At 39.3% G+C, this 24,352-nt stretch overlaps 1 protein-coding gene across 4 annotated transcripts in view; it reads left to right on the top strand.

The window, feature by feature from the left end:
- The window catches only part of YTHDC1 (YTH N6-methyladenosine RNA binding protein C1), a 46,866-nt gene extending 32,589 nt beyond the window's left edge, over positions 1-14,277 (top strand). For 2 of the 4 annotated variants that reach the window (XM_004383340.3, XM_004383339.3), the window contains 4 exons: positions 56-95; positions 205-267; positions 7,308-7,442; positions 10,558-14,277. In XM_004383340.3, the coding sequence (XP_004383397.1) occupies positions 56-95; positions 205-267; positions 7,308-7,442; positions 10,558-10,782 (463 nt within the window). In that variant the 3' untranslated portion in view covers positions 10,783-14,277. Of the gene's footprint in view, positions 1-31; positions 96-204; positions 268-7,307; positions 7,443-10,557 lie in introns of all 4 variants that reach the window. The other 2 variants (XM_023737792.1, XM_023737793.1) reach the window with 1 other exon arrangement.
- Positions 14,278-24,352: the final 10,075 nt, after the last annotated feature.

The raw sequence follows: 24,352 nt of genomic DNA, 5'->3' as shown, positions 1-24,352 counted from the left end.
TGGAACTAGTTTATGAATTACCTGAATTTAGTTTCACAAATCTTATTCCCAACAGACGATTTTCAGGAGTTCGCCGAGATGTGTTTTTAAATGGGGTAAGCATTTCATTTTATAGATTTCATGTAGATAAAATCAGGATCTGATTTATTTTGTAGTTGTGGCATGTTTTGTATGTAATAATGACATTATCATCTTTCATTTTAGTCCTACAATGATTATGTGAGGGAATTTCATAACATGGGACCACCACCACCTTGGCAAGGAATGGTTTGTATTCTATTTTTGCAAGTTGTTTAATTTCATTAGCAGTTCTAGTATTTTGGGTACTTGCTTGGCATATGATTAGTACAGTTATCTATTAAGAGGCTTAAAATACATATTAAAGATTAATAAGTGTTGTTGATTTGTTTTAATAGACAGGCTTAATTGGTGAGTAATAGTTTATTGTAGTGGTTACCTAGTACAAACTGCCTGGGTTCAAATATATTTCCTTCTCTTCCCAACTCTGTGACCTTGGGCAAGTTTCATTATATATCTCTTTGTTAGTTTTCGTTCTTTTGTAAAACTTAATAGGCATTCGTTTATTTTTTGGCTCATCAAGCAAATATTTAGTATCTGCTCTGTGCAAGGCACTGTGCTTACTGTAGGTATACAGTGGTGAGAGAAATGTACATCATGCCTGTTTTTGTGTGCTTACAATTTAATGGAATAGTATCAACCTCATAAGAATTGATGAGATAATAAATTCAAGTAATACATGTAAAGGTTAATAATGTTTGTTGCTGTTAAGTGCTGCTGAGTCAGTTCTGACTCATAGCAACCCTAAATACCACAGAAAAAACACTGCCCAGTCCTGTGCCATCCTCACAATCATTGTTATATTTGAGCATTGTGCTCCCTAACAGGTGTAAATTTATAGCTATTTAAAACTAAGCTTAATTAAGCTCTAGTTTTTCCTAATTGTTAATTATTTCCTTTCTTTCAGAAAACAACGTTCTTACAGTGTGTGTATTTATTTGCTTCCCCCTCCTTTTAAAAAATTTTTTTATTATGCAATAGGTGAAAGTTTACGGAACAAACTAAATTCTCATTCAGTAGTTTGTTCGTAAGGTGTTCCATGACGTTGGTTTCATTCCCTAATGTGTTAGTACTCTCCCCTTTTCCATCCTAGGTTCCCAGTTTTCCCTTCGTCGTTATTTTATACCCCTTCCTGCCTTCTCATCTTTGCTTTCGGATAAATGTTGTTCTTTTGATCTGACATAGTTGATTGTTCTGTGGAGCACGTTCCTTTTGGGTGTTACTGTTTATATTATGAGCCTGTCTATGGTTTGGCTGAAAAGTGATCTCCGAGAATGGCTTCAGTTCCAGTTCACAAAGGTGTCTTAGGGCCATAGTCTAGGGGCCCCTCCAGTCTCTGTCAGATCAGTTAAGTGTGGTCTTTTTTGTGAACTTGATTTTTTGTTCTACAGTTTTTTTCCTGCTTTGCCCGGGACCCTCTGTTGTGATCCTAGCCAGAGTAGTCGATAGTGGTAACCTGGCACCATCTAGTTCTTCTGGTCTCAGGGTTGCATAGGTTCATGTGGTCCATTAGTCCTTTGGACTAATTGCTCCCTTGAGTCTTTGGTTTTCTTCATTCTTCTTTGCTCCAGCTGAGACTAATAGTTGTATCTTAGATGGCTGCTCGCAAGCTTTTAAGACCCCAGGCGCTCCTCACAAAGGAGGTTGCAGAACTTTGTCTTTAAGAACTGTGTTGTGCCAATTGATGTAGATGTCCCCTGAGTCTTTGGTCCTTTGCCTTCGAGCCTAGGTACTTTGTGCCACCAGGCGTTTGCTTATGTCTAAGAAGCTGCCCTAACTGTGGCACTTCTATGCTCTATTGTCTGTATTAATACATAAGCTGTACCTACAGTTATGTATGTAAAAATCACCACTACCAAATCTATACCTGCAAGTTGGTGTGTTCCTTTATACTCTCCCACACCTCTTGATATACCTACCTTCCTATGTATCCATTCGTGAATTAGTGTTTGTTAATGCTGTTGTTGCTGGGATTGTCTGTGCTATAGTAATTACCAATTACCTTTGTTGCCCTTTCTTGCATTCCTCTCAGTGTCCTCCCATGCTTTGGTCATGTTTTGCTGACTTCACCTATATTGTGTATTGACTTTCCCTTCACCAGTATTAACGCGTGTCTTCTATCTATTTGGTAATTTTCCATCCCTCTCCCTCCCATCCGTAGTAACCATCAAAGGACTTTTTTTCTGTATGTAAACCTTTTCTTGTTACTTTATAATAGTGCTCTCATACAGTATTTGTCCTTTTGTGATTGACTTAACTTCACTCAGCATAATGTCCTCCAAATTCATCCATGTTGTGAGATGTTTCATGTTTTATGGATTAAGCATTACTCTCTATCACTATGTAGTATTCCATTATGTGCATGTACCACAGTTTGTTAATGCATTCATCTGTTGATGGACACTTAGGTTTTTTCCGTGTTTTTGCTATTGTGAGTAATGCTGCAATGAACATGGGTATGCATATATCTGTGTCACAGCTTTTACTTCATTAGGGTATATAACAAGGAGTGGGATTATTGCATCATATATTTCTGATTCTGGTTTTTTAAGGAACCACCATTCTGTTTTCCATAGTGGTTTGTACCATTTTACATTCCCATCACCATTGTATAAGAGTTCCAATATTCCTACTGCTTCTCCACCATTTATTTATTTTTTGTAATTTTTTTTTTTAAATTAGTGCCACTAACGTTGGAGTGAGATGGTATCCCATTGTGGCTTTCTTTTCATCTCTCCAAGGGCGATCACAAGCATTTCTTCATGTTTGTTAGCTGTCTGAGTGTCTCGTTTGATGAAGTGTCCGTTTGTATCCTTTGCCCATTTTTCAGTTGAATTATTTGTCTTTTTGTTGTTGAGGTGTTGAAGTTTTCTATGAATTTTAGAGATTAGACCCTCGTAGATACGTCATAGCCAAAATTTTTTCCCATTCTGTAGGTTCTCTTTTTACTCTCTTGGAGAAATTTTTGGTAAGTATGTTTACTTTTTAGGTGATCTCATTTATCTAGTTCATCTTCTTCTGTTTATGCATATTTAGTTACGTTTGGTATTCTGTTTATGCCATATATTAGGGCCCCTGCTGTTGTCCCTGTTTTTTCTTCCATGATCTTTATAGTTTTAGATTTATATCCGTTTTGAGTTAGTTTTTATTTATGGTGTGAGGTATGGGTCTTGTTTCATTTTTTTACAAATGGACATCCAGTTTTACCAGCACCATTTGTTAAAGAGGCTGTCTTTTTCCCATTTAACGGACTTTGGCCCTTTGTCAAAGATCAGCTGTCCATAGGTAGATTTACATCTTGGTTCACAATTCTGTTCCATTGGTTTGTGTGTCTTTTGTACCAGTACCAGGCTGTTCTGACTACCTTGACTGTATGGTAGTGTGAGGTTTCCTTCTTTGTTCTTCAGGAATACTTTACTTATCTGGGGCCTCTTTCGTTTCCATAATAGTTGGTGATTAGTTTTTCCATCTCGTTAAAGAATGCTGTTGGAATTTGGAGTGGGATTGCATTATATGTGTAGATCACTTTGGGTTGTATTGACATTTTTCACAGTGTTGAGTCTTCCTATCCATGAGCACAGTATATTTTTTCCATTTATGTAGATCTCTTGGTTTCTTGTAGTAGCGTTTTGTAGTTTTCTTTGTAGAGGCATACCACAGAGATACTGCGGGTTCAGTTCCAGACCACTGCAGTAAAGCCAGTATTGCAGTAGAGAGAGTCACATGAAGTTTTTGGTTTCCCAGTGCGTATAAAAGTTATGTTAACACTATAATCTATTAAGTGTGTAATAGCACTATGTCTGAAAATGAGATGTACGTACATTAAAGAATACATTATTACTAAAAATTGCTAAACATTATCTCAGCCTTCAGCGAATCAGAATCTTCTTGCTGGTGGAGGGTCTTGCCTCGATATTATTAATGGCTGCTGACTGATCAGGTGGTGGTTGCTGAAGGTTGGAGTAGCTGTGGCAATTTTTTAAAAATAAGACAACAATAAAGTTTGCTGCATCAGTTAACTCTTCCTTTCAGAAAAGATTTCTCAGTAGCATGTGATGCTGTTTGATAGCGTTTTACTCACAGTAGTACTTTCAAAACTAGTCAGTCCTCTCAAACCCTGCCTCTGCTAAACAGAAACTAAGTTTATGTAATATTCTAAATCCTTTGTTGTTATTTCAACAGTGTTCATAGCATCTTCACCAGGAGTAGATTTCATCTCAAGAAACCACTTTCTTTGCTCATACATAAGAAGCAACTCTTTATCTATTAAAAGTTTGATCATGAGATTGCAGCAATTCAGTCACATCCTCAGGCTTCATGACTAATTCTAGTTCTCTTGCTGTTTCCACCACAACTGCAGTTACTTCCTCCACTGAAGTCTTGAACCCTTCAAAATCATCCAAGAGGGATGGAATCAACTTCTTCCAAGCTCCTGTTAATGTTATTTTGACCTTCTTCCATGAAGCATGAATGTTCTTAATGGCATCTAGAATAGTGAATCCTTTCCAGAAGGTTTTCAGTTTGCTTTGCCCAGATCCATCAGAGGAATCACTATGGCAGCTGTAGCCTTAAAACAAAATGTATTTCTTAAATAATAAGACTTGAAAGTTGAAATTCCTCCTTGATCCATGGGCTGCAGAATGGATGTTGTGTTAGCAGGCAAGAAAACAACATTAATTTCCTTGTATATGTCTTTCCGAGCTCTTGGGTGACCAGATGCATTGTCAGTGAGCAGCAATATTTTGAAAGGAATCTTTTTTTCTGAGCAGTAGGTCTCAACAGTGGGCTTAAAATATTCAGAAAACCATGTTGTAAACAGATGTGCTGTCATTCAGGCTTCGTTGTTCCATTTATAGAGCACAGGCAGAGTAAATTTAACATAATTTTTAAGAGCCCAGTGATTTTCTGTTGGTAAATGAGCATTGGCTTCAACTTAGTCACCAGCTGCAGTAGCCCCTAACAAGACAGTCAGCCTGCCCTTTGAAGCTTTGAGGCTAGGCATTGACTTCTCTATAGTTATGAAAGTCCTAGATAGCGTCTTCTTCCAGTCTAAGGCTGTTTCCTCTACATCGAAAATCTGTTGTTTAGTGTAGCCACCTTCATCAGTTACCTTAGTTAGATTACTTGCTGCTTTACCTTGCACTTTTGTATTATGGAGACGGCTTCTTTTCTTAAACCGCATGAACCAGCCTCTGCTATCTGCAGACTTTTCTTCTGCAGTTTCCTCACCTCTCAGCCTTCATAGAATTGAAGAGAGTCAGGGCCTTGCTCTGGATTAGGTTTTGGTCTAAGGGAATGTTGTGGCTGGTTTGATCTTCTATCCAGACCACTAAAACTTTCTCTGTATTGGCAATAAGGCTGTTTCGCTTACTCATCATTCATGTGTTCACTGGAGTAGCACCGTTAATTTCCTTCAAGAATTTTTCTTTTGCATTCACAACTTGGTTAACTGTTTAGCGCAAGAGGCCTGGCTTTCGGCCTGTCTTGTCTTTCACCATGCTTTCCTCACTAAGTTTAACCATTTCCAGCTTTTGATTTAAAATGAGAGACGTGCGACTCTTCCTTTCACTTGAAGACTTAGAAGCCATTGTAGGGTTATTAATTGGCCTAGTTTCAATATTGTTGTGTCTCAGGGAATGATGAAGCCTTAGGAGAGGGGATAGAGGAGGGAACGGCCAGTCCATGGAGTAGTCAGAACGCACACAACATTTATCGGTTCGCCATCTTACATGAACATGTTTCCTGACACCACAAAACAAATTACTGTAGTAACATCAAAATCACAGGTCACCATAACAGATACAATAATAATGAAAAAGTTTGAAATATTCCGAGAATTACCAAAATGTGACAGGGAGACACAAAGTAAGCACATGCTGTTGGAACAAATGGCGCCAATAGGTTTCCTCAATGCATGGTTGCCAAAAACCTTCAATTTTTAAAAAAACGCATATCTGCAAAGTACAGTTAAGCAAAGCACAACAAAATGAGGTATGCCTGTATAGGTCTTCTACGTCCTGGTTAGATTTATTCCTAAGTGTTTTACTTTTTGGGGGGCTATAGTAAATGATATTGTTTTCCTGATTTTCATTTCAAAGTTCTCCTGTTGGTGTAGAAGAATCCAGCTGATTGTTGTATGTTGTGTTTTTATCCTGCTACTTTACTGAATCCTTCTATTAGTTCCAGTAGCTTTCTTGTGTAATCTTTAGTGTTTTCTGTGTATAGGATCATACTATCTGCAAATAGGGATATATATACTTCTTCCCTATCAATTTGGATGTTCTTTATTTATTTTTCTTGCCTTAATGCTCTAGTGAGGATTTCTAGCACCATGTTGCGGAAGAGTGGTGATAAAGGGCATCCTTGTCTCATTCCCGTTATCAAGGGGAATGCTTTCAGTCACTTAAAGTCTATTTTAAGGTATTGGAGATAGATGAAGTATTGCCAAGTAATAAAACTCAGAAGTTTAAGTAGCTTTTATTATTTTTTAACTTAAAAAAAAAATGCTACCTTTATGTGGCCTCTTTATCTGACTCTTACTTCACTTAGTATATAGTTTCATGCTGTTGTATACAGTTTAAAGATTTTTTTCCTTTACATTCTCTGAAATTTAAAAAATGAAAATATTTAATATCTTGCATTATCTTGACACTAAGAAGTTAACCTTTGATTTCCGTTCATTTTATAATGACATTTAAAAGTTTATTAGACTCTGGGGTTTTTTTTTTTGTTGTTGTTTTTTGTTTTTAAAGGTATAGGTTAGTGCATAGTGGTGGAGATCATGGAGTCTAGAACCAGGATGTCTGCTGTTGTATCCTAGGTCCACCTGTTCACTACAACATGATGTTTAAGGAAGTTACTAACCATTTGGTGCCTCAGTTTTCACTATTTCATAGGCTTGCTGTCAGAATTAAATGAGACAAAGTGTTTAGGTCAGTGCCTAGCTCATGGTAAGCACTATGTGTTTGCTATTTCTATTAGTATTTAAGTAATATGGATAGAAAAGTGTAAACATGTTAAATCTTAAAAATGTGAAATTGAGAGAGTTTATTACACACGTATTTTCAGCAATCAAAGGGTATTTGAAGAAGCTTAATGTCATCAAAGTGAATGGCTAGTCAGATTAGATTATTTGTTTAGGGGGTGTTTTGAGTGGAGAGATCCTAAGAACGGTTGCTTTATAAGACTATTTGGTAGATTCTTATGGAAGTCGTTCTCTTTTTTTTAAGCCCCCTTATCCAGGAATGGAACAACCTCCACATCATCCGTACTATCAGCATCATGCTCCACCTCCTCAAGCCCATCCCCCTTACTCAGGACATCATCCAGTACCACATGAAGCAAGATACAGAGATAAACGAGTAGTAAGTGCATGAGAAGGAAAAGGTGTGAGGGAACTACTTAGAATACTGTAGGTAATGTAAATGTGGGAAATACCGGATTGTGTTGAATGGTGGACCATTTCATATTCTTACTGCAGACTGTTTTGAGGTAATCTACAACTTGTTTATATTTAAAATTGCTGATCATGCCCCTTTAGATTGTTTATATAGATCATATTCCTTTTGCTTATCAAATCACACATTTACAGCTTAACTTTAGGTAATCCCTATATATAACTCTTAGGTAATGCTAGGTATATATTACGTAGTGTATTTTCTTTCTGCACTTGCATCTTAATTACACCTTCTTACTTATCGACTGTCTCATTAGGACATTTCTCATTTATGACACTAGTAAAAAATCTATCTGATTGCTTTGCCCATTAATGACATACGTGTGGCTGACAGTAATGAATGCGAGGTGTGAGACGGGAGTAATGCTGGCTTTGATGGTTAAGGTTATGTGTCAACTTGGCTGGGTCCTGATTCTCAGTGGTTTGGCAGTTATGTAATGATGTCATTTGAAAGTTATATATAATTTGGTATATGTAATGGTGTAGTAATCCTCCATTTTGTGATCTAATGTCATCCTCCATTTTCACATAACACCGATGTCTCTTAACGACCTGGTCTTTGGAACCTAACCATGTTGATAAGTGAGGAGAGGGTGTATGACTATGTAATTAATATTGCTAATGGGTATTTCTAAGCTTTTCATATATTCTGACCCAGTTAACTGTCATAGGGTAGATGGTTCATGTTAAGTTAGTTAACAAATATGCACTCAATCTTGTTTATTTATATTTTTACCAATTTTCGTTGAAACGAATATCCAAGTGAATTGTTTCACCTCTCCTCTGTCTCTGGTTCTTAAAATGATGCTTGCAAATGACAAACTGATGCTAAGACATGCAACCATCTCTAGTTAGTGGTTTCTTGTTCATTATACTAATGGGACGGAGTTTATTTATTAAACAGCTTTTTTTTTTTAAATAGTACTTTTGTTTGAAATTGTAGAAATTGAATAGTAGAAATTGTCTCCTGCCACTTGTTGGAAGTCTAAGCCATGTGCATATAAGTTTAATAGCCTGAGAAAGGTAGTTTGTTGTTAAAGTAGCATATAAAAGTTGGAAGTTATTTTTGCTCTCTTGAGTGTATGCTGAGCCAAGTAAACATCCTTCTGTGTTCCTGCTAAATGAAGAGCATACATATTTGAGAGAGTAATAGTTTCCTAGGTTATCTTTGAAATACTTTTATGCATTTTCATTTATTTCCTTATCCTCAAAAAAAAGAATTGATGCTTCAAAATTAAATTAAGACATTTAACATTCAGTGAAACAAGTTGAGGATCCTAACTGACTAATAGCGGCCCTGGTGGTGCAGTGGTTAAGAGCTCATGCTTGCTATCCAAAAGGTCGGCAGTTTGAATCTACCAGCCGCTCCTTGGAAATCCTGTGGGGCATTTCTTCTCTGTCCTACAGGGTCGCTGTGAGTTGGAGTCGACCCAGTGGCAGTGGGTTTTTGGTTTTAACTGTTTAATCAGGAGCCCCGGTGGTACAGTGGTTAACCGCTCAGCTGCTAACTGAAAGGTCGTCAGCTTGACCCACCAGCTGCTCTGCGGGAGGAAGAGGTGGCCGTCTGCTTCTGTAAAGATGACAGCCTTGGAAGCCTGTGGGACAGTTCTCCTCTGTCTTGTTAGGGTCTCTGTGAGTCGGAATTGACTTGGTAGCAGTGGCTTGTTTTTGGTTTTTTTTTTTTAACTGACTAATGGAGTCCCTGGATGGTGTAGATGGTTAACCTGTTCAAATGCTAATGCCTTGAGTCCAGCCAGAGGTGCCTGGTAAGAAAGGCCCTCCATTGGAAACCCTGTGGAGCACAGTTTTACTCTGACACATAGGGTCTCAATGAACCAGAGTCGACTCAACTGATGGCGACCCGTGTGTGTGAGTAGAACAGTGCTCCATAGCATTTTCAGTGGCTGATTTTTTGGGAGTAAATCACCAGGCCTTTCTTCTGAACTAATTGCAGATTAGTTTTTCTCAGTCACAGAAGAAGGAAGTACAAAGTTTATATATGATAAAGTCTATTGACTAGGTAGTTGCCATGCTTTTTAAAAATGCCTTTTTGAATGATAATATGATTTTCAAAATAGGAATTCATTCCAGCATTCTTTTACTAAGGATGCTTGTCCTTTTTAACAAGCTCTACTATGTCTTGGACCTTTGTAATTTTTTTGGTTAGTATATATATTTCATGCTTATGTAAAATTCGTAGATTCATTATACATAATAGTGATATATAATCGTATATGATTGTGTTTGTGAGCCTTATGTCTGTGTATTTGTTTAAGTTGACTTGAAAAGGGAGTAAGTTCACTTAAGTTAAGCTGTGAACTGAGGATAGAAAGCTTAAACTAAAGCAAGGGTCAAGTTTAGAAGTAGCCACAGTTACAGCTTTCCATTGCACCCATGTACGTAGTTGCTCACCTTTCCCTTCTTTGTCTTCCTTAGTCTTTTGTGCATTGTTGGCTCTCTGTGGAACAGACTTGGCATTTTTACTGAAGTACATATTTTCTTAATTTCCATCAAATTCAATAATTAATTAATGAACAACAGTTTAGTTTAAAAGAAAATTTTGAACATAAAAATTTGTAATTCCGCATTAAGAGGGCAGAGTTGGTTCAGATTAGTTTGTGGAATTACAGGACAGAAAAAGGTTGGATTAGCCTGTTGCAGAAAAGCATTAATATGGTAATCTTGTTAAAGGGACTGAATGGAAAAGTTAAATAGGAAACCTCATGACTGAAGTGAGTTTTAATGAGATTTGGAAATAGGAAACCTCATGATTGAAGTGATTTTTAAATAGGAAACCTCATGATTGAAATGACTTTTAATGAGATTTGAGTAACCCTCTTGTTATAGGTGTTTGATTACTGAGACATCAAAATCCTTTTTCTAAGCAATGCCAGAATTACATTCTATGAGTTTATAACTGCATTTCTTCAGATTTTCTTTCTGTCAGATAATAACTACAATATAGGGACTCAAATTCCAGTGGAAATTTTTGACATGCCTGACCTGTTTCTTCCCTTTTCTAGCATGATTATGACATGAGGGTGGATGATTTTCTTCGTCGCACCCAAGCGGTTGTCAGTGGCCGGAGAAGTAGACCCCGTGAAAGAGATCGGGAACGAGAGCGAGACCGCCCCAGAGATAACAGAAGAGACAGAGAGCGAGATAGAGGCCGAGACAGAGAGAGAGAAAGAGAGCGATTATGTGATCGGGACAGAGACCGAGGGGAGAGAGGTCGATATCGAAGATAATGCGCTTTTGAAAGCACTGATTGTTTAAAGATAAAAAAAAAAAATCTTTTTTTTTTCCCTTGGTGTGTGTTTACAAGTAGTAAATTTATTTTCAGCTATCTACTTAAAGTTCATTGTGTAGAAGGATTTATTATGACCCTCTTTGTTCCAAGCATGCGGTATACTAAGAACTGGAAAAACTCAAATCCGCCAAAAATGCGCAGTTGACAATTGAGTTGACACTTACTGGGGCAGAATGGAACAGTCCAAGAATGTAGATATTGATTCATTCTTCCTATGTTCATCTACTTACAGTGTGTTCATCCTAGGGTTATTCTTTGTTTTCTTTCTTTTGGATCTTGATTGATAACTGCCATGACATTTTGCTTTGATGTGTTTCTACATGTAGTTGCACACGGTTCAGTAAAATAATGCTGCTATCAAGTATGCAAATATTGAAGTATGATGGTTCGACTGGCAGTGTTGTAGCAGCCTCTTGGTTTCTCCCTTCCTTCTCCCTTTTTTTAAACTTAACAACATCACTTTTTATTTTTCTTCAGTCTTCAATGATGAGAGCAATATGAAGAAGACATTGCTATCTAATTTTAAACCTTTTTGAAAAATAAACAATTCTTATGTTCAGTAGCATGGTTGATGCTTTTGTTTAGCCTTCCCCTCCAAACTGTATACATTGGCTTGGAATGTTCACAACTTGAGTGTGTGGCAGCGGAAGATTCCCATATTCTACATTGCTACTGTTTTGTATAAAATAAATTGGTAAAGATAGATACTTTTTTGTTGTATTTTTTTTTTTTGGTCTGGTTGCAGATTTGTTTATTAGGTGTTAGTAGGCATAAATGAATGTTAATCATTTTAAGAATCCCATTTGCCTTTTTTCCTAAAGCAACCTAAGCCAATGATATTAAAAGCTTATTGCTATTTTTATTATAAGAACTGATGATATACAATTGAATTACTGTATTTTTACGCAAATAACGTACATCTTCTACATTTATTTTCCAAACGCTCCTTCCCCCAGCAAGATATTTTTGTAAGTGTGCTATGCTAATTTTTTTACAGCAACATACTAAAAAAAAAATTGGCATAGTGGCGCTAATGAAAATACCTAGCAGGGGGAGGGAGCAGTAATAGACTTAAAAAACCAACCCTTTTGTAGTCAGTTTTCTATTTTAAAGTTAACTGTCAGTTCCTCCCAATAATAACAAACTGCAACATAGAAGTAGAGTCACCCAGGAAAACAGAGTTCATGAAAGAGCTTTTTATTTTTCATTTTCTTGAGTTGTATCTGAAATATTGGCCTTTATAAAGTTGAATATGTAAACATTTGGGAGAATCTGAATGACCACCTGTTCTTACAATGTATGTTTTTATACGGTGTCATATTTACAGTTTTACTGAGCACCAAATCTTGAGTCATAGTTTTACATTTAATCTGTATTTATAGGACTGGATGAGAAACACAGGAACATCACTCTTGAAAGATATTTAAACTGTAATTTGACTGGCTTCATACTTTTACCAGTTTTTAGAAAAGTTTTTCCATGTATTCCCAATGAATAGTTTTATTTTACTTATTTTAGAAAAAAGTCCTAAGGATCTATGCAGTCTGGTATAGAGGAGAGAACATTAAACAGAATGTTAAAAAACCTGGATTCTAGTTTCAGTATTGCCTTTAATCAAACTAAAAACAGTTGATGATACAAGTAAGTCTCTTCACGGGCATTTTGTTTGTGTATATGAGTAAGTTAGCCAAGTTAATATCTAAGGTTCTTTTCAAGTTCTTAAACTGAAGTATATCTAAGATTTACAGAGAATCACTAAAAATGTTATTTTTAAGAAATGACCAGTTACATAAAACTTAGTAGGTAATACTAAAGTTGTTTTCCTGAAATAATAGTAAAGTTATAAATTACATTGTGCACTTGGTACATAACAAAGACTTTTGCACTTCCATGTATTAACCTCTTTCATCCTCACATAACATCCTAATTATCCCTGTTTTTTATAGATGGGGAATGAGGTCCATAAAGGCTAGAAACTTGCCCAAGATTGCAAAGGTTGAAATTGGTAACAGCCAAGATTCGAGCCAGGATGTCTTAACAGCTCCACTTAACCCACTGTACTATACACAGCATCTTGTTCATTGAGTTCAGTTGTCCCTCATCCTCAAGGATTGGTTCTGGGAGCCCTGGGGAGACCAAAATCCATGAATGTTCAAGTTGCTTATATAAAATTGAATAGTATTTGCGTATAACTGACACACATCCTCTGGTATACTTTAAATCATCTGTAGATTATTTATACCTAATACAGTGTAAATGCTATGTGAAGTGGAAGACTTGATCTGGAAGGTAGCCTTTCTCTTCTCTGAGTTTCTTGAGCTCTTCTGGGAGCGCTGATGCTGCCTGCGCATCAGTCAATGCCGATTCTCCCGTGATCTTGGAAGTTCTTCAGGCTGTAGAGCTTTAGGTAGCTAGCCAGCCATCCCTTACAAGCTTTCAACTCCTTCCTCTCACTGTCCTCTACCCTTTCACACTTAGCCTTTGAGAGATTGATTTGACTGCTTAATTGTTTTTTAGGAGCCACTTCTTCACAGAAACAAAGGGTGTATGCAACACAAATAGTGAATGAACAATGGTGCACACAACACAAATAGCAAACGAACAAGACACAAGGCAAACAGTGTTCAGTGAGTGCTGGAGAGAGAATGAGGATCTGTGAAATGGCGGGAGGCTATAGCAGGGAATGTCTACACATCACTACATTCACCTAGTGCTTGATGTGCAGTGTATTTTTTTGCTTTTTGCAAGCTTCTTCCTGAATATGATCCAGGTTTGGTTCAATCTGTGGATGTGGAACCCACTGATACGGAGGGCTGTAGAATTAATAAGGTGTCTCAAGACTAATCAGGAAGCATTTGAGAGAACTGAGATACAATCATCGTTTTCCATAATTGTGAAAGTACCATGTTGTGAGCTTTAGTGTCTATCCTAGAATTGCAAATGAAAATACCAATTTCATTTAATAACATGTTTTTATTCAATTTATTTTTTCCTAAGGAGCCACTTTATCTTTTTTTGGGAAGAAAAAATATAGATCAGTGTTTAAAATGGTGCTGAATTTTACTGGGAGTTTTAAACATTCACATATCCTTCAAGATATCCTCATTAAGCAGAGGGTTTTCCTAAGGTGTCCAATTACTTAAATGTCACTTACGCTTTGTATTCTGTGTATTAAGGCATGTCACTTAAGCTTTGTATTCTGTGTATTAAGGAGCTAAGTATGCAGTTAATCTTAAAAAAAACTTAGCCTTTATTGAGTCTTTACAAAGTGTCAGGCCTTATTCTAAGTACTGGTGGTGGTCATTTAATCCTCACTTTAACTTGTTTCCCTGCTTCCATTTTTTTAAATGAAAAAACTGACAGGAAGATGATGTATAAGATTGAAAGTTTTTTTTTTTTCTGCACACCAGAGTCAAAATAATATTGATACATACATATGATGTGGATTTTTGATTAGACATTTGAAGACATTTATGACAGCCTTTCTCACTGTGAAAGGCATGGTTTCTTGTATGTACTCTAAAATTTTGTGGTTCTAGTAGTATATCACCAACATAGTGCAGGTGAACAAGAAAATTTAGTCATTGGGAGTTTAGAAAAATGGATTTTATTGGCTAGAGTAAAAGTTCAAGGGGGTGAAATTGAACTCGGGTTTATAGTCTCTTGACTTTGCTGGCATTCTCAGACATACTGTAAATTTTCTAAAAATGGCCACCACCATCTCCAGGCTTTCATTATCCATATAGCTCTCAGTATCAGGAGGGATACCATTTCTCGACCCAGTTTCCTTACCAATCTCTCAAAAGGACTGAATAGCCATAGCAGTTTTATGGTGCCAGCCCTGGTCTGATCTGTGTGTCCAGGGAAATGGGGTTGTCTGACTAGCCACCTTGGGAGGCAAGAGATACAGGGGCTCTTATGGTCAACTGCACTGGAATTACATTGGTAGGGACAATACCCAAATGACAGGGACAGACAGTACATGTCTCTCACATGCGTAAACATATAAAACTAACACCTGAATGTCTCTTAATATGTTGTCATAGGTTTAGCTTCCTTCCTGAAGTAAGTTTTGATTCTGGCTATCCTTTTTCATCCTGCCATAGAATGTCTTGGTCACTTATCTGAAGTGCCTATACATCTTACCTTGTCATACCATTAAAAATGATGAGTCTTCGAGCACATCAGTTGTATGAAATAGGAAGTTGGGTGCCATCCAGTCACTTCCAACTCAGAGCAACCTTATGTGCAACAGAATGAAACACTGCACAGTCCTGCACCGTCTTCAACCGTCATTGCTATGTTTGAGCCCATACTTGTAGCCACTGTGCCGATCTAACTTACTGAGGGTCTTCCTCTTTTTGCTGACTGTTAAGGGTGATGTCCTCCAAGGACTGGCCCCTCCTAATAACGTATCCAAAATACGTGATGAAGTTTCACCATTCTCGTTCCTAAGGAATGTTCTTGCTGTACTTCTTCCAAGACAGATTTATTCATTCTCTAGCAGTCCATAGCATACTCAATATTCTTGTCAGACACTATAATTGAAAGGCATCGATTTTTATTCAGTCTTCCTTAGTCATTCTCCAGCTTTTGCACACACATGGGAATGAAAATATCATGGCTTGGGTCAGGTGCGCCTTAGTTTTCAAGGTGAAATTTTTGTTTTTTAACACTTTAAAGAGGTCTTTTGCAGCAGATTTGCCCAATGTAATAATGTCTTTTGATTTCTTGACTGCTACTTCCATGGGTGTAGATTGCAGATCCAGATGAAATGAAATCCTTGACAACTTCAATATTTTCCCTGTTTATTATTGGTCTAGTTGTGAGGATTTTTGTTTTGTTTACGTTGAGGTGTAATCCTTATTGAAGTCTGTAGCTTTTGATTTTCATCCGTAAGTGCTTCAAGTCCTCTTCACTTTGAGCAGGCAAGGTTATGTCATCTGCATATCCGAGGTTGTTAATGAGTCTTCCTCCAATCCTGATGCCCCGTCATTCCTTCATATAGCAGCTTCTCAGATTATTTCCTCGGCATACAGTATGGTGAGAGATACACCCCTGATGCACACCTTTCCTGATTTTAAACCATGCAGTATCTCCTCGTTCTGTTTGAACGACTGCCTTTTGATCTATGTACAGATTCCTCATGAGCACAATTAAGTGTTCTGGAATTCCCATTCTTTGCAATGTTATCCATAATTTGTTGTGATCCACACAGTTGAAAGCCTTTGCACAGTGACTGAAACAGTCAATATAAACGAAATAGGAAGATGAAGAAGGAAATGTGAATTATCACCAGTATTTTACTGACCATGCTCAGTTCCCTGACCCAAGGTGAAGGTGGCTGACACACAATCATCTTACCCAGATTTTTTTTAAATGGGTGGAAACATTCATAATGCATTTTGATCCACATATTAAAAATTTAGGTACATGGAATACTTGGCAAAACTTTAGACTCAAAGTATTTTAGGGTAGGAATAGGGATCTTAAGTTGCTTAAACAATTCATTGCTTTCTACTTGTCACATCAGCCATTTTCATCTCTTAATTTTTTGTCTCTGCTACTTTTTTTCCCCGAAATCTTCCTCTTCATGTTTCTGTTTTAATTTCTTTCCCTTGTGTCCTAAACTCGTTTACGGCATCTAAAAGACCTGTTCAATCCTACTAATGATATTCAAGGTATAATAAATAGGCTAGTAAACTCCTTTTCCAGGTATTAGCTTCCAGTGAAGTCACTAAGAGTTTGTCATTAAATTTTGTGGCTAGGGTATAGGAGGCTACAGTTAGCCTTTTAGTTTTCAACATGCTCTTAGTGATCCCAGGATATAAGCTCAGTTTAATCAAGCGTACCTTGGATTTGGCTGAAAATATTAAATAAATTGACTAACAGCTGGTTTAGTGGATGCAGAATGCCTCCTTCTCACTTACAGAGGTTTTCAGAAGTGGATGAGAATTTTGGTACAAAATAAGTGATTTTTATGAGAATATCTTATTCAGATTAAAAAGATTTCTTTTACTACGGAAGTAATTTGTTTTTCCTCTGTGTAGCTTGTGAGTTTCTAACTGAAATCTGTGGAGATAGAATATTATTGGAATTAATTTTAAGCTCGAAACACCTGTCTTAGGCTAGGTTCTCTAGCAACGCAAAACCAGTAAAGTATATAAATATTTATATAGAGAGATTTATATTAAGGGAATGACTCACGCCAGTGTAGAGGCTGGAATGTCCCAAGAGCATGGGTCAGGCTGGAGGCCTCTCCTGATTCATGCAGCCACGGGCTGTCAAACCCAAGTTCAGCAAGTCAGCAGGGTTCTGGCTCACAGGCTGTGAAGACCGAGGCATCTCAAGATGGGCATGCAAAAGGGCAGGTAAGCTGCTAGCTGAAGTCCCTGCAAGAGAGCAGGTAAGCTGCTAGCTCAAGTCCCAAGAACTGTAGGTCAGATGAACAGGAGCCACCTGCTGGATCTAGAGGGAGCAAAAGCCCATGAGCCTTGCCAGAAAGTCTGTCTATGTTGGATGTAGGCCACACCCCCGAAGAAACTCCCTTTCAACTAATATGCTACTCGCAGCAGATCCCATCATGGAGGTGATCACATCAGATTTCATCGTGGAAGTGATCACATTATACAACTGCCAAACTACATCATAATTGTCAAACCACTGAGAATTATGGCCCAGCCAATTTGACAGAACGGTCACAGGCCACCCTTGTCAACTTGGCACCTGTACACGTCCTTAAGCCATCCATAATCTCTGGATAGAGACAATTACAAAGTCATACTTGCGCCTAACATATAACACACATACAACTGAAAACGCACTAGCCCTGTTTACATCTTATATTTTGTAAGTGTAGAAAACAAAAATATTCAATGCACACATACAAGGCAGAAATAATAGTCCTTGTTTCTGCAACTGGTCATGTGGTCGTAACGTGTTTAGAACTACCTTCTTCCACCACCCATTCTGTACTCCCTTTTCCCTCAGCAAGCACATCAGCTGGTCATGATTCTTTGCCTGGTGGAGTGACCCAAAACTTCATTCTTGAAATGTCTGGGCCGCTAGTAGTCATATCGGAATTGGATTGCTGTAGTTTTTCATTGACTTTAGTAACGAGGCATGGTAGTACTAAGAGACACCCTAAGGGAGCTCCTGCATTCCAAACATACCCTTCTTTACCTCCATTATGTAATATCAATCCGATTTCCTCTTGGTAATCAGAATCAATCACACCAGCCAATATGGTAACTCCCTTCTTTGCCTGTTGATCCAGAGGCATAAGGAGCCCAAACTGGCCGGGTGACATTCTTAGCTTCCAGTTCAATGGAATCAGTGATGTTTCTCCAGGTGGGAGCATTCCTCCCTTTGTAACTAAGACACAGAGCATAGGGTTGCAGGGAGAGGAAGCAAAAATCTTTTGAGTAGGTCACTAGGTGTAATAGTGAGTGGTGCCTCTTCCATTTCCACCCCTTGACTCCTGGACCCATGAATCCTGGCTATAGGAGAAACAACACCATATATTGGGTGCTGGTTTAGAGCATATGCAGCCTCCTGGAGAACATTGCCCCAGCCGTGCAAGGTATTGCCACCTAGCTGGCGCCATAATTGTGTCTTTAGAAGGCCGTTCCATTGTTCTATCAAGCCAGCTGCTTCAGGATGATGGGGAATATGGTAAGACCAGTGAATTCCATGAGCATGTTCCCATTGCCACACTTCATCTGCTGTGAAGTGAGTCCCTTGATCTGAGATGATGATGTGTGGAATACCATAATGTTGGATAAGGCATTCTGTAAGTCCATGATCGTCATTTTGGCAGAAGCATTGTGTGCAGGGGAGGCACATCTGTATCCAGAGTGTCTATTCCAGTAAGAACAAAACGCTGCCCTTTCCATGATTGAAGCTGTCCAAGTGTAATCAACCTGCAACCAGGTTGCTGGCTGATCACCTCGAGGGATGGTGCCATATTGGGAACTCAGTGTTGGTCTCTGCTGCTGGCAGATTGGGCACTCAGCAGTGGCTGTAGCCAAGTCAGCCTTGGTGAATAGAAGTCCATGTTGCTGAGCCCATGCATGATTTCCATCCCTGCCACCATGGCCACTTTGTTCATGAGCCCATTGGCAATGATGAAAGTGGCTGGGGGAAGAGGATGACTGGTTTCCACAGAACATGTCATCCTATCCACTTGATTGTTAAAATCCTCCTCTGCCAAGGTCACCCTTTGGTGAGCATTCACATGAGACACAAATATCTTCACTTCTCCGGCCCATGCAGGGAGATCTATCCACATACCCTTTCCCCATAAATCCTTGTCTCCAATTTTCCAGTCATGTTCTTTCCAAGTCCCTGACCATCCAGTCAAACCATTGGCCACAGCCCATGAATAAGTATATAATCACACATCTCACCATTTCTCCTTCTAAGCAAAGTGAACAAACAGGTGCACTGCTCAAACTTCCGCCCACTGGGAGAATTTCCCTTCACCACTGTCCTTCAGGAAGGTCCCAAAAAGGAGCTGTAATGCTGCTGCTGTCTACTTTTGACTGATGCCTGCATGTCACGCAGAACCACCTGTAAACCAGACACTAGTTTTCTGTTCCTCAGTCAACTGATCATAAGGAACTCCCCATGAGGCCACAGGTATAGACTGGGAGATGGCAGGTAATGTGACAGGAGGGAGACCATGGACATTTGTGCCACTTTCTCATGCTACTTGTGCCTTCAGGTCCTGCTTAGCCCTGATCTTGTATATACCACTTCCATTTAATGATGGAGTGCTGCTGTGCGGGTCCACCTTTATGACTCTGTGGGTCAGACAACACCGAGTTCATGCTGGGCAGCTCAGGCTCTGTCTTAGTCATCTAGTGCTGCTATAATAGAAATACCACAAGTGGATGGCTTTAAATAATAAAGAGAAATTTACTCTCTCACAGTCTAGTAGGCTACAAGACATCAGTTCCAGCGGAAGGCTTTCTCTATCAGCTCTGGAAGAAGTTCCTTGTGGTGCATCAGTCTTCCCTTTGTCTGGGAACATCTCAGTGCAGGAACCTCAGGTCCAAAGGAGACATTCTGCTCTCGGCACTGCTTTCTTGGTGGTATGAGGTCCCAAACTGTCTGCTTGCTTCCCTTTCCTTTTATCTCTTATAAGATAAAAGGGGTGCAGTCCACACCCCTTGGGAAACTCCCTTTACATTGGATCAGGGATGTGACCTGGGTAAGGGTGGTGTTACAATCCCACCCTAATCCTCTTTAACATAAAATTACAGTCACAAAATGGAGGACAACCACACAATACTGGGAATCATGGCCCAGCCAAATTGACACACATTTTTAGGGGACATAATTCAATCCATGATAGGCTGCATGGTGACTTAGTAGCCCATGGTTAAGTGTTCAGTCTCTACTAAGGCACAGTAACAAGCCAAAAGCTATTTCTTAATAGTATGGCAGTTGTCTGCAGAGGATTTCAGGGCTTTGCTCCAAAATACTAAGGGTCTGCGCTGTGATTCACCAATAGGGGCTTGCCAAGGACTCCAAACAGCATCTCTCTCTGCCACTGACACTTTGAGCACCATTAGAACAGCCGGATCATAAGGCCCAAGTGGCAGACCCACTTGCAAGGCAGCCTGTACCTGTTGCAGAGCCTTCTCTCGGTCTGGGCTTCACTCAAAACTAGCAGCTTTTTGAGTCAGTTGATAAATAGGCTGTAGTAGCTCACCCAAATGAGAGATATGTTGCTTCCAAAATCCAAAGAGGGCTATTAGGCACTGTGCCTCCTTTTTAGTTGTGGGTGGGACCATATGCAATAACTTATCTTTCACTTTATTGTTATTTTTTTATTGGGGTGGTGATTATTTGGTTTGTTATGCATTTGTCAACAATAATTAAAAAGTATACTTAAAATGGGTTCATTTTATTCTATGTAAATTGTATTTCAATAAAGTTGAATATTTTTAAAGTTTTGTGTTGGCTATTATTTCCTCTATCCTGGCTCCTCTTGTCTTTGTTGTCTATAACTAGACAAAGCAGGTGCTGTTTTATAACTTTTTGTTTTACAAAGATTAGCACAAACATTTTAAGACTTTAAATGTAACACTTGAAATGTTTGTTGATAAAGTTTTTTTCTTCTAATTCTGTAGGACTCTTCACTGTTTCCATACATATACCTCCCCTATGACTTTATTTGAGATTGTCTTCAATTTATCAATTCATTCAGGAAGAATTGTCAGCTTTTACATATTCAAGCTTCCCATCCAGGAATATGGTATATCTCTCTTCTCAAACTTCCTTTTATGTGACTCAGAAAATTTCCTTTAGCTTTCTTGGATTTACTACTGAGTATTTTATATTTCTTATTGCTGGTGTGAGGAGGCAGTCCTTTAGACAAACCTGGCAGCCATGTCTTCCCTGTTCTCTCCCTGGTAGCATCTTTGGGCTTCACGAATAAACCACCGCACTCCCACCCCTGAAGCCCAATTGTCGGAACTCAGCAAGGTGAAAGAGATACAATCCTGGGCTTGGTGCCAAAAAGTGTCTGACCTCCCCACTCTTAGCATGGTCAGGCAGGGAAATTACACTGTGCTTAGTGTAGTGGGTCATGTAGATCCTAGTCACTTGATAGTTGAGTATAAAAATGGCCGACTGAGGGACCTCGTGGTCCCTCAGCTAGGGTACTAGGTGGAATTACCTGTAGCATAAGTGTCCAGCCCACCTGGCTAGGCCTACTTGGTCTAGTCAGGGGGGACCAGCAGAAGCTACGCCCCTTTTTGAGTACCTCCTGCAACACCAGGTGGGACAGCTTCCAGGAGGGGGACTGGTGTGTCATGTGACAGTCTCTTCAGGTCCCTGGCCTAAAGTGATAGCAGAGTGCACATAGGAATTTTCCATCTCTACCTGCACAGCTTTGAGCCAGGGGGGATTGCTTGTCCATTGCAAGCTGTCTGCTTCTTTTTATAGGTAATACAAGCTAACTTGCATGTGCTAACGTGTTCAGGCTGTGATTAGAAAAATGAGAAATTCACAGAGGAATCACATTTAGTGATTGGTGCGCTCTTTCTTTCTTTTTTAAAATTGTGCTTTAGGTGAAATTTTACGGGTCATATTAATTTCTCATTCAAAAATTTATACACATACTGTTTTGTGACATTGGTTGCAATCCCCACAATGTGACAGCACACTCCTCCTTTCCACCCCGGGTTCCCTGTGTCCATTCGACCAGTTCCTGTCCCTTCCTGCCTTCTCATCCTGCTTTAGGACAGGAGCTGCCCATTTGGTCTCGTATATCTTACTGAACTAAGAAACACGTTCCTCACGTGTATTATTTTCTGTTTTATAATCCTATCTCATCTTTGTCTGAAGAGTGAGCTTTGGGAATGGTTTCAGTTCTGGGTTAACAGAGCATCCAGGGGCCATAGTTTCTATCCTTCACTTTAGAAGGAATATCTCCACATGAGCCACACCACTGAACTCCTAGAAATTTCACTGAGGTGGAAGGCACCTGAATTTTTGTCAAATTAATTTCCCACCCTCTAGCACACAGATGTTTTACCAATAAGTCCAGTGTCATGGACACTTTTTCCTTACTAGGTCCAGTCAGCATCATGTCATCAATGCAATGAACCAGTGTGACATGTTGTAGAAGGGAAAGGTGATCAAGATCCCTGCAGACTAAATTATGACATTGGGCTGGAGAGTTGATATAGCCCTTAGGTAGGAGACTGAAGGTGTATTATTGGCCTTGCCAGCTGAAGGCAAACTGCTTCTGGTGGTCCTTCGAAATAGGTATGGAGAAAAAGGCATTAGCCAGATCAGCAGCTGCATACCAGGTACCAGCAGATGTATTACATCTGGAATGGCGGCTGCAATTGAAGTCACCACCTGATTAAGTTTTCAATAATCCACTGTCATTCTCCAAGATCCATCTGTTTTTTTCACAGGCCAAATAGTTGAATGGGGATGTGGTAGGAATCTCCACTCATGCCTCTTCACTGGTGGCGTAGTGGTTAAGAGTTTGTCTGCTAACCAAAAAGTCGGCAATTTGAATCCACCAGACGCTCCTTGGAAACCCTATGGGGCAGTTCTACTCTGTCCTATAGGGTTGCTATGAGTCGGAATCAACTCGACGCAACGTGTTTGGTTTTTGTTTTTGTTTCAGTTTTTGTTTTTTGCATCCTTCAAGTCCTTGATAGTGGCAGTAACCTCTGCAACCCCTCCAGGAATGCGGTATTGCTTTTGGTTTACTATTTTCCTAGGTAGTGACAGTTCTAATGGCTTCCACTTGGCTTTTCCTACCATAATAGCCCTTGCTCCATTTTGTCAGGGATCAAATGTGGGGGTTCTACAAGTAGCTGAGTATGTCTATTCCAGTTATGCATTCTGGAGCTGGGGAAATCTCTACAGGATGAGTTCAGGGGCACACTTTTCCTACTGTGAGAGGGACATGAGCCAAGACTCCATTAATAACCTGACCTCCATATGACCCCACTGTCACTGGTGGGCCACTGTGGTGTTTTGGGTCTCTTGGAATTAGTTTGGAGCCAGTATCCAGTAATCCCCAAAAAGTCTGATTATTTCCTTTACCCCAGCGAATAGTCACCTTGTAAAAGGCTGTAAATTCCCTTGGGGAAGGCTAGGAGAAAGATTAACAGTATAAATTTTTGACAGAGTAGTGAAGTCCTTCCTCAAGGGGTTCCAGCCTCCCCTTCATTCACGGGGTTATGGGTCTTTAAACTCACTCAAGCCTGGGAATTGATTGAGGGGCTGTGACTATTATGGCGACTCTAGTTAGACTGCTGTTCACTTGACCTAAAATTCTTCTGCTTGTACAGATCAAGTAAATATTTAGTAGATTTTCTATCTATTTCACTCCTAGGGACAGCATGACTAAGTAACCAATGCCATAATTCCGTATGAGTCAGATTATTCTGATTAGTGCTTTGACTCCGCTGCCCATTACAGTAACTACACCCACTTTGTCTTTGTCGATTGAGTGCCACCACTTGGCCCCAACCACCATGGAGTCCAATCATCCCCACTGTAGTTAGGTGTCTTAATTTAGTTAGGGCAGTTCCCACTGTCAAATCTGATTTACATAAAAAAGCAGTCACAGCAGTCTTCAAGGACGCTGGGGCTCCCTTCACAAATTTATTCCTCACTGTTGTGGTAAAAGGTGTGTCCTCTGGACACTCCATTTGTGGGCCTGTGGGTCTAACCTGATAAATCCACTCTAACATGTCAATTTCCCTAAGCCTTTGGATACCTTCTTCTACAGCATACCAAGACAGGTCTGGTACTTCAACCTCAGTTAGTGTAGACCACTGCGTAGTCCGTGCTTCAGTAACCCAACCAAATAAACTATTAGATCCATTCCTCACCTCTCGAGCTGAAACATTGAAGAATCTGTGCTTAGTGGGCCCATATCAATAAACTCAGATTGATCCATCTTTATGTTCCTTGCACCATTGTCCCACATTCTTAATAGCTGTTCCCACACATATTCCCCAGGTTTC

This window comes from Trichechus manatus, unplaced genomic scaffold (assembly GCF_000243295.1).
Source record: "Trichechus manatus latirostris isolate Lorelei unplaced genomic scaffold, TriManLat1.0 scaffold00108, whole genome shotgun sequence".
NCBI classification, from domain to species: Eukaryota; Metazoa; Chordata; class Mammalia; order Sirenia; family Trichechidae; genus Trichechus; species Trichechus manatus.
The sequence above is the reverse complement of the archived record's forward strand: the minus strand, read 5'-3'. Positions and strand labels throughout refer to the sequence as shown.